Source organism: Rhinolophus ferrumequinum, chromosome 20, assembly GCF_004115265.2.
Source record: "Rhinolophus ferrumequinum isolate MPI-CBG mRhiFer1 chromosome 20, mRhiFer1_v1.p, whole genome shotgun sequence".
NCBI lineage: Eukaryota > Metazoa > Chordata > Mammalia > Chiroptera > Rhinolophidae > Rhinolophus > Rhinolophus ferrumequinum.
This window is the reverse complement of record NC_046303.1, coordinates 4,278,902-4,290,239: the sequence shown is the minus strand read 5'-3', so window position 1 is coordinate 4,290,239 and position 11,338 is coordinate 4,278,902. Positions and strand designations below refer to the sequence as shown.

Here is an 11,338-nt window from a genome sequence, read left to right as displayed (position 1 = left end):
GAAATCACTGATCTTTTTGTTTCTCCAGTTTTGCTTTTCGCTGAATGTTGTATAGCTGGAATCACAGTATGCAGCCTTTTCAGACTGGCTTCTTCCACTTAGCAATGTGCATTTAAGCTTCTTCTATGTCTTCTCATGGCTTGAGAGCTCATTTCTCTTTATCATTAAATAATAATCCATTGTGAGTGTATCCAAGTTTGTCTACCACTCATCTACTGAAAAGACAGCTTGGTTGTCTCCACATCTTGATAATTATAAATAAACTGCTATACACATTTTGTGGGGATGTAAGTTTTCAATTCATTTGGGTAAATACCAAGGAGTGTGAGGATAGTATAGTAAGATATTTAGCGTTGTAAGAAACCGCCACACTCTCTTTGGAAGTGACTGTACCATTTTGCATTCCCACCAGCAATAAATGAGAGTTCCTGTTGCTTCACATCCTCACCAGCAACCGGTGTTGTCAGTGTTTTTTGGAGTCTAGTCATTCCAACAGGTGTGCAGTGGTATCTCATTTTAATTTGCATTTCCCTGATGATGTGATATTGAGTACCTTTTCATATACTTATTTGCCGTGTGTATATCTTCTTTGGTTCCGATTCTTTGCCTATTTTTTAATTGATGAGTTTTAAGAGTTCTTGGCATATTTTGGATACAAGTTCTTCATTAGGTATATGTTTTGCAATTATTTTCTCCCATTCTGCGCCTTGTCTTTTGCAGAGATTTTTATCTTAATGAAGTCATACTTATTTTCTTTCATGGATCATGCTTTTGGTGTTGTATCTGAAAGCCCATCACCAAATCCAAGGTTACCTCGGTTTCCGTTCATGTTATCTTCTAGAAATTTTATAGTTTTACATTTTACATTGAGGTCTATAATCCATTTATTAATTATGGTGAAAGGTATAAGGTCTGTGCCTAGGTTCATTTTTTGCATATGGATGTCTAGTTGTTTCCAGTATTGTTGAAAATACTATCCGTGCTCCATTGAATTGGCTTTGCTCCTTTTTCAAAGATCAGTTGACTATATTTGATTTGTGTGGGTCTATTTCTGGATTCTCTATTTATTTATTTTACAAATACCACATTGTCTTGATTACTACAGATTTAGAGTAAGTTTTGAAATCTAGTAGTGTCAATTCTCCAACCTGTGAATTCCAATTTTTCATTGCTGGTCTTTAGGAAAGCAATTGACTTTTCTATATTAAGTTTGTATCCTTTAATCTTGCCATAATTGCTTATTAGCTCAGGAGATTTTTAAATTAATTCTTTTGGATGTTCTACATAGACCATCATGTCATCTGTGAAGAAAGACAATTTACTGTTCTTTCTTAATCTATATGCCTTTCCCCCATCCTTTTCTTGTTTTATGGCATTAGCTACGACTTCTAAAATGATGATGAATAGGAGTGTGAGGTCTTACAATTTTTACTTTATTGTTTCAAAAGAACTAAAGTTGGCTTCAGCTGAAGAATCATGCTTCATTTAGAGAATATTCCAAAACACTAACAGAAATTGGAGGGGAGGGGAGTAAGGAGGGAGGAAGTGCGTTCATTTTCTCATCATAGCAGGGCACCATTTTACTGCCTAAAATTAAAGCTTTTTAGAATATATGTAACTCCAACCTTAATGTTCTCACAAGTTTTCTTAATTGGAGAGTAGTGATTAAGGAATAATACCACATGTGGTAAAGAAATGTTTACATTCAGAAATTTAGAAATTCTTTCATTTTTCAGTCCAGTTTTTCTTCTGTTAAACTCAAATAAATTTAATATTTTATACATAATTTTAATGTGATCATGTTTTTATTATATCTATTCTTTCTAGCTATTTACCTAGATATCTTTCTATCTGTGTATATGCATAGGGAGCACTGGAGGTTCATCTGGTAATGAAGCATTTTACTACATGAAGGACAGTGATTGATTTGACTTTTTGTACTTGTCTGTATTGTCTGAATTTTTAAAAGAATTAGCATGTATCATTTTCGCTAAAATATTATTTCAAATATTTCAGTAATTTATAGTACTACATTTTAGCATTTATAGTAATAAATGCTTTAAAAGATGTACTCAACAGCCTAGAAAATTATCATTGCCACGTGTCCAAATATGTACACACTATTGTTTGATTTTGATGCTACGTTTACACATGTTCTACCTTCTGAAGCAATACAGAATAAATTAGGGAGTTAGAAAGAAATCACTGACAAACTTTCCTATCTGCCCCTAGGTGAGGGATTAAAGTGCTACCTCAACCAAAAAATTGTACAACCACAGACTTAATTATTAGGCAGAATCCATTTTATGAATCAGCTACATTGGTGGTCTATTATCTCTGCCTCCCAATTAGCAACTCTTATTTCACATAACTTAAAGCATAGGACAATAAAAGCATCACTCAAATTATTAACAATAGTTTTTAATATTATAAATGCAATTGTGTATTGAAAATATCAGATTTACTGAATCAGGATAAATAGGTCACTGGTTGATAAGCCTTTTAAATATATTTGATTCATAGATTCCCCTTACCTCTATTTTCTCATTTTTTTTGTTTTTTAGAAAACTAAGTCACGTGTTCTGTGGAATTTCTTGCAGTGTACATTTTGCTGAGTAAATATGGTGGTTTTGTTTAACATGTCCTTCTGTTCCTATATTTCCTGTAAATTGATAATAAGACCTAGAGTTTTGATGAGGGATCAGGTTGAATTATTATTATTTTTTCTTGTCAAGGCTGCTTCACAGCAGCATTGTGTTTTTCTTACATGAAAAACACATGTCTGATCTTCCCTCTTTTGTGATGTTATTAGACACTGATGAGCATTGGCAAACTGTGGCCTGTGGGCCAAATCTGATTCCTTGTCTGTAATTATAAATAAAGTTTTAGTGGAACACAGTCATATCTACTCATTTTCATATTTCCTTCAGCTGCTTTGCACCACAACAGAAGACTTTGACGGCAGACTTTAAGGCCCCCAACCCTGAAATATTTACCATATGGCCCTTTACTGTTTCCATTACACATTAACTTTGCCTGATCTAGAACTTCTTACAAATAGAGTTACACAGTACGCACTCTTTTGCACAGACTTCTTTCATTCGCCATAATGTTTTTGATATTCATCAATGCTGCACATTTTTTTTCTCAATTGTGTAGTATTCCGTTGTGGAAATATAACTTTTATGTCCATCCATTGTCCTGTTGATGGACACTGAATCACTTTTAGTGTTTTGGCTATTACAAACAAACGTGATATGTTCTTGTATAAGTTTTAGTCCTAAGAGTCATTTCTAAATTCTGAACTGACCTGGGATGTGTTTGAAAATTCTTTATCCCTAGAATTTCAGCCTATGTGTCATCTCCTTAGAATCCTATAGTGACCATCTAAGGCAATCCTGTCTTTATCCCACTGTTGCTGTTTTTTTCCTCCTCTCTTAACACCGTTTTTATTTGCTATATAGCATTTATGTTAACTTATAATTATTTGTTTACTTGTCTGTCCCTCTCCTTGCATTGTAAATTCCCTTACTAGACCCATAATAAGCTCCAAGAGGATATGCAATGTTTGGTTTATTCATAGCACCTAGTAAAGTGTTATACACAGTAGGTGCTCAACAAATAGTCGAAACAATGATTCATTCTAAAAACCATCAACTCACAGGTTGACAAGCTCACCGGTTATCACCGAATGCCTGGGTTCATAATATTCTCAACAAAACACATAGTCAGATAACACATTACGAGCACTTCCCCAAACCGAACCTAAATTATACCAAATGGTGGCCTTAATTCTGGTGATATTCCCAAGCCTGATACTGGAAGGCCAGGTTTTGGGGGTTGGAGACTCTTTCGAATTAGGTAGGTCGAATACCATTATATAGCTTATGCGCTTCATTGTGACCAATAAAGGTAAATACATACAGAGTGTGGTAAGGAGGTACACAACTCAAGATGAACCGCAGGAAACAAACTTATAAAGGAGTAATCATCCCAGCACGTGGAGTCCACCTAAAGGTTTACCTAGTTAGCAGCTAACAGAGCAGGCACCGCGCAAGCCCGCGGGGGGCTCTGGGCTGTGAACCGGATAGGGTGCGCTCGGGCTGGTGGGGTACCGGGGACTCAGCCGGGGAAGAACATGTCAGATGCCAAACTCAAACTGCAGAAGAACGCCAACGCCCAACAGGACGTCCGTCACCTACCCCCTCAATGGATCTCTTTCAGGAAGCTTGGCCGAGACCCACGTCGAGCTGCGCCTGCGCACTGAGGTCTCCGCGTAAAGGACCAATGAACGAAGGGGTGGGCGGGCTTTAGGCCAGAGACCGGGTTTCCAGTTCCGGTGGGCCTTGGTCAGTCGACTCCTGCGCTACGTGTACGTGGGACCCGAGGTGTCGGCGGGCAGGTAAGGCTACGTGACTCGGTGGGCAGGGGGCGAAGCCTTTGTGACTCGCGGAGGTGGCGGGCGTGGGCGAGCCGGCGGGGGATTGAGGGGGCCTGTCGCGGGCAGGCGGTGGTGAGTGGGGCCCCTCGCTCAGGTCCGAGACCGGGGTCCGGCCCTTCCTGCCGCCCACGTACGGTCTCGTGTGGAGGCCGAGGCCCAGAGCCGCGGCGCCCCGCGGGGGAGGGAGTTCCAGGTCCCTCGGCCTTTCGGCCCAGCTCTCGGCTCCCTGGCTGCTCGTCCTCGGCCACCTCGGGGTGAATTCTGACTCTCTCGGGGGCTTTCGGTGTCGTCAGAGATGCTGGCTTGCAGCCCGCGTTTCCTTTGCCGTTGGCTGTAGGGGTGTGTGTGTGCAGAGCCGTCTCGGAAGAGCTGTAGTCAGCCCAGGCCTGCCACCGCCCCGGTGATGCCGAGGGGAGAGGATTGATCTAGAGTCTCGATCTGGACACCACGGTGCTTCCTGCCTCCCGTCCCCCGACGTGCAGTGCAGTGTTGTGTGAATTTCTAAATTTTTCTGGAGAAAGTGACCTTCGCTTTCACTGCGACATTTATAGTGTAAGCTCACTGGATTTGAAGAACAAAGTTAAGTGCACTACTGAGGCATTGATAGTTTTTGGAGCGACCCAACGTACTTGGCTCAGAATCTTTACATAATTAATTGCTAGGACACTCGAAGTGTTTCATACACAGTGTTCCAACTGCCCCCCCCCCCGTGAGGACCCTGGGGCTTAGGTTACATGTCATAGACAGGGATGTCAACCGCCACCTGCTCTTACAGTGACATTCATTCACGGAGACAGCAAACATGTATTGAGTATTTCTGTGCCTCGCCACTGTTCTAAGAACGGGAGCTGTGGTAAAATACGAGTAATATATTGGCCTTGTTGGTTCTTGGACCAGGGGCGCTCGAAGCTAAGATGAGATGGCATTTCTACTGGATGATAGATCTCTCAAAAGAACCTAGATGATAAACTGTATCATCTAGTTTCCTTAAGAGGTGTGTCCAAACCTAAAGGGTGGGACTTTAGCTAATAGTTTCTAAGAGTCTGGATCTTGGGTTAGTCCATGCTTGTGGTTTTGACAAAATGATAGCTCTGTCCCACACAAATACACTTTGCTAAAAACGTTGTGTGGCTGTGGTTTAGAACAATCAGATTGAATTGCATTTGCCTCTACTCTAGGCTCTTGTAGCACCAAAGTTGACATTCACTGCACTAGACTCTGGTTTTGGGGGAGTTTAAAATAAAATATAGAGAATATTTGTTGGATTCCCGACAGTGTTGGTTCCTTAGCAGGAACAATAAGAGGACTGACTGCAGAATGGGTAAGGATGGATGTGCTGGCAATTGCTTAACCTTTTAATAGTGATAGCCCTTTTATATTAAGAGGATACATCCTTTGTCAGTGACAATAACATGGATAGAATCTATGCTGGTGCTTTGCTAGAGTTTACAAAAATAATGTCAATTTACGCTTGGAGTCTGTATTTTTCTGTTTTGTTTTGTGAGATGGGGTTGACCCATATCCGGCACGAATTCCTGGCTGGTGTCATTTACATATTGTTATAACTGAACAAGCCCTCCCTATGTGATAAATAATATCGATGGGTATCTTTTGTTTTGTTTTGTTTTAAACAAGCATCATGGATCAGGTAATGCAGTTTGTCGAGCCAAGTCGGCAGTTTGTGAAGGACTCAATTCGGCTGGTTAAGAGATGCACCAAACCTGACAGAAAAGGTAATAATTGCTTTAAAATGGGAGAAAAAGTGAAATCTTTGCATTTGCTAAGCCTTTTATTTGATTAATAGTATCTTATGTAATAACCATTGTACTACTTTCATCCACATTTTTATTGATTTATTTTCCTTTATTGCTTTTTAACGTCACTTCTTTCTAAATTTTGTACACTTTATACAGTATTCTGTTTTATGTACTTTCAAATAGTGTGAGAATATTTATTACAGCTTTATTTTCCATGTTATGTTTGCCTTCGTCATATTAAATGGTTTTTGAGTTTTTAGTATCCTCCATATTTTCACTGTGGAAAATGTTTTGGGAGTTCTCCCTGCTCTGCCACTTCCCCGAACAAAAACTTAACATGAAATCCACAACACAGTTGTTGCCAACCTGGAAAGTTTATTTTCTTATTTATCATGATTCTTGTGTTAAAAAGTGCACCTGAATTTGTCTATTTTTATTCATTTATTGACTGCTGACTGGATTAGGAGCTGAGAGTGTAACAGAGAATGTAATACATTACATATATAATATAATAAATAAAAGTAGATAATAGAGAATAGTCCTTGCTCTTATAGACTCAGACTCTTTCAGGGAAGACAGTCATAAACAAATAATGGCAGTTATCATTTGTAATTTCTGCTGTAAGTAAGTGTTATGGAAGAGAAATGGGAGTTTAGCAGCACAGGACAGAAGCAGGAGCGCCAAGCAAGTCAGAGCTTCCCTGAGGAAATAAGCTTTGGTACCGGGGTCAGAAACCTTTGCATAAAATGGTGCTCAGCTCAGTTTGATTTTTCAAGCCTTATTTTTAGCTTCATTATAGTATCAAAGACAGTGGGCTTGTTTTTTTAAAAATAAAAGTTATGTTCTGTGCTATTGTAATCAATAGTTTTAGCAATATTACAAGTATTTTAAGACAAGTAGTGTGTATTCTATCTATGTTGTATTTATTTTTGCTATTCTGGTCATTTGCTATGAAGATAAAATATTTCACTGCTTGTTGATGGATTCACTAGCAGGGGCATGTATTTATTTCTGTCTTTCCTTAAATACCAATAAAATGTGAAAATTTAAAAATCCGTCGTTTATTTACTATTAATAAATAGTGTTATATTTTGTTTTATTTAAAATTATGTATTTGCTGTCAGGAGAAATGTATACCAGTAAGATTATGTCACTGCTAGTTTGTCCCCTATACTTGCCATGAGACTGCAAAAATAATGTAAATTTTCTGTTTTAAATCCAGAATTCCAGAAGATTGCCATGGCAACAGCAATAGGATTTGCTATAATGGGATTTATTGGTTTTTTTGTGAAATTGATCCATATCCCTATTAATAACATCATCGTGTAAGTAAACTTTGAGATAGACGGGTATCTAGGACGGCGTGAAATCGGAAAGCAGTCGGGTTGATAGCTTGCTATTTCATTAACACACAGATACGCCTCTTGACTTCTTAATGCTGCTAAAATCTACTGATGTTGAGGACCTGATAAGTGGAAGTGACTTTTGTTTTCATTATGAGTCAGCCCAGTTTTTGGGTGATTGTGGTCTCCAGTGGTTGAGAACCATTGTGCTGGTCTGCATTCTTTATTTTCAACTAGCGTATCGTCGGTCAGATTAAAAACTTCTCAATTGACCGTCCCGTCATGGAGTTCATATTGTTTGTCTTGTTCAGAAAGACATCATGCTAGACTGAACACATTTCCCCAGTGAGGATTCTGAGTTTTTAAGATCGATCTGTTCTAGGAGCCACATCACCTCCAAGGACCTTTTCAGTTCCAGGATTTTTAAGTTCAGTTTCTTCTCTTTCATTCTGTCTTGGGGGTAATGTAGGTATGGTTCTCGTATAACTGGTTTCGGTTCTATAAAATCACAGCATACTACATTTCAAATTATCATTATTGTTATCATTATTAAAATCTTACATACACTCACAATTGACCGTTTTTCTTTCTTTTACAGTGGTGGCTGAAATACCTTTTTAGAGGAGGGTTTTTCATCTTGGGAATTGGTGAACAAGTGAGGATTTGAGAAGCTCATGGAATAAAAGTCTGCCTACGTGTTTTGTGTTTTTCTCTCATTTTTTTTTCCTTCCAAGATGTTTTCTATTTCTAAATTAAAATAATTTCAAAATAAACAAACTTCTCTTGTTTCCATCACAGATAATTTACCATATTTTAATGATAAGAAATAGTGGGTCCCCCTTGTTCCTTCCTCTCATCCTGTGTATTTTGGATTATAGGAGAAATTAAAGGGCATGGTAAAATATTACACTTCTGGGTGCTCCGTTCTCATAGAAGAAGGAACAGCGCAAGTACAGGATGGCGAAGCTAGTGAAACGTGGGGTTAGAGGGTAGGGTAGGCTTTGTTCTTCAGCACTCAAAGTGTAAACAGGTACTCGGCTCCTGCAGGAGGTTAGGTGCTGCCTGAAACAGGTTCCCGAAAATCATCGTTAAAACTTCAAAGTGTGACGTCCTCTTCAGATAATCTTATTAGTCACACTGTCCTAAACACTGGCATTCTGAATTTGGTAAAGAATTCACTGATAATTGAATATGAGATAGAAAGGGGCCTTCGTTCCCTTTAAAAAAAAAAGTAATAAAAAGTGAGACAGTTTATGCCCCTTAAAATACTTTTATTAATCTATTCATTCAGTGTTATTGAACTTTATTTCCCAAGTTCTAATATATATATATTTTTTTAAATTGGCTTGCAGCACACAGCTGGTGATATTCTTCGGATTCTTAATGACTGAGGTAGGCAGGTGTGTAACTGGTGTGGTGGGCAGCATTCCTCAGCTTGGGGTCCGTGATTAGAGAGCACAGTCTGTTTTCATAGTGATAGTAGCATTTTCTGCCCATTGCTGAAGTGTTGGTAGTGTTTGTCTTGAATAAATCGGTGTCTTCAAGGAATAAAAGTATAGCCTTGGCCATCTCTAACCTTAAGGACACCATATAGCCATATCTTACAGATACCGGGGTGCCAAAAAAATGTGTACACATGACTTGTCTTCATCTTTTGTTATCGGTATATTTTTAATATTACAATTTTAATACAGTTTTTTCCTTCCTTAAAATGTGTATACTTTTTTTGGCACCCGCTGTATTTAGCTCCTTAAAGTCCAAAAGAGTGTGTGTGTGTGCATGTGCATATATATATTTGTATATCTATCTACACAGACATGCATATATATGTGCAAATACATAGATACACACACACGTATATATTAAGTACTTACGGTAGAAATTAGTCTAAAATGTAGACTTGGTTTGCTTCTGGCAAGTGTGTATTATAGGATATAATTAGGAATTTCTATCTATAGCATACATTTGGGCTCATTGTTTATTTTGCTGACTTACTGGCTCTTGACACATAGATAGCACTTGTATTTCTACATGTAAACTGAGGGCTAACCATGAATGTGATGGAGCAGAATAACCTTCACATTCAACGATTGAATTCTTAAGTAGGAAAAAAATAAAATAGATTTTTCCTATTACCCATACTCCTAGTTTATCGAAGAGCTAGGGCAAGTGCGCTATAAAATAATACTTAAACTTCAAGTAGTATCACCTGGGGGAGCTTCTTTAAAACTCGGGTCCTACCCCAAACTTATGGTTCAGTAGTTCTGGGGGGCCCTGAGAATCTGCATTTCTGTCTCCTGCTGATGGTCATGGGCCACACTTTGAGTAGAAAGTTTTTAAAGCTCTTAATAATTTTCTGTTGTCTAAGTACCAACAGCAAAACATTAATGCCCTTACTCAGTTCCTCCATTTTCATGAACCCCTAGACCTTACAGGCAAGTGCTTGGCCACCTGAAATCTAACAAAAATCAACAGGAGGACATCAGGAGAGGGACAGCAACAGCACAGATGGCATGGCAGGACCTTGGTGGGAGCGGGTGGGAGATAAGGCCTGGTCCTATGCCAGCTGCTTTGGTAGCTGGAAAGCAAAGCTTCACCCACGACCTGCTTCTTGGTGACTTTGCCTGCCGTTTGTTAGGCTCTGCTTGCAAGGAAGGGGATTTGAGTGAACGTGTGTGCAGGAGGCCCCGTCGTGTTTTGTGTAAAGGGAGTGCCTTATGTCCGCTCCTGCTTAAAATGCGCTGTCTACCTCTTAGGTTACACACTGGTCATAATTTTGTGGGCTCAAAGTCTCGTCTGGGTAGATCTCCAGATTCCTTGGAAGCACTTGTCTCGTTTTCCAAGGCTTATTGTACCTGTCACTTCCCTAAACTATTACAGTCGTGTGTGTGTGTGTATCATGATTTTTAAGCCCCTAAAAACCTTGCTTTTTTTTCCCTTTAACTTTGATTATAGCACTGTTTTGTACAAAGGCTCCTGGAATGTCATTAGTTCAGGATTTAGCAGAATAGAACATCAGGCAAGTTACTATAATTTAATAAAAATATATTTGCATTCTCCTCTACCAAACACTTGCTGAGTTTCTATATGAATAGTATCACGATTAAAAAAATTGTTTAAATTATCGGTTATTTCTTTGTTCTTTCCTGAGACATGTTTGAAATGTGTAAGAATTATTCAGAGACCTGATAGCAGTTATGAGGGGGTGTAAGAACCCAGGCAGTCTTTCTTCCCCCAGGAATTGCAGTTGTTTTAAAGTAAAATATCTTGACCCAGACATTAAAAGTAGATTTTCCTTTAATTCTTTTTCCTGGCTCACTCCTTTAGAATAAATTTACCTATTTACCGTTTACTTCTTTCCAAAAGGCTCTTCCCGACCATAGTAAGTAGAATCAATCGAGCCAGCTCTTGGTTAAGGTCCAAGCGCCAACTAACCTATGAGGACAGTTGTGTCCTGTAGGAGTCTTAACCCCTGCTCCTCAGACTGCAGTGTGAAGGGGCTCCTTTTGAACACCAGTCATAGAAAAATGTTTGCCTTTGAGGGGTGCGAGTCTGCATTCCTGACTCTGAAGCTGTTTTCTGAAAGAGGCAATACATTCTTTTAGGTTCAGCTAGAGTTTGAGTCTTATTTATGTAACCTAGGACCTAAAATGCACAATTACAGACTCACAGGTTAGAGGAGTGGGTCCTGAGGTCCTTAGGCACATCAGTAGATTTTATAAAATTAGCTTTATTTAAAAGATAGTCATTTTCAGAAGAATTTTCCAGAGAAAAATTCTAATGCCAGTGATTTATAG

At 38.9% G+C, this 11,338-nt stretch overlaps 1 protein-coding gene across 1 annotated transcript; it reads left to right on the top strand.

The window, feature by feature from the left end:
• Nucleotides 1-4,312: 4,312 nt before the first annotated feature.
• SEC61G (SEC61 translocon subunit gamma) lies at nt 4,313-8,314 on the top strand. The gene is made up of 4 exons (XM_033087970.1): nt 4,313-4,402; nt 6,077-6,174; nt 7,421-7,523; nt 8,140-8,314. The coding sequence occupies exons 2-4, from the start codon at nt 6,081-6,083 to the stop codon at nt 8,147-8,149; spliced, it is 207 nt and encodes a 68-aa protein (XP_032943861.1). The 5' UTR covers nt 4,313-4,402; nt 6,077-6,080; the 3' UTR covers nt 8,150-8,314.
• The last annotated feature ends 3,024 nt before the right edge of the window (nt 8,315-11,338 follow it).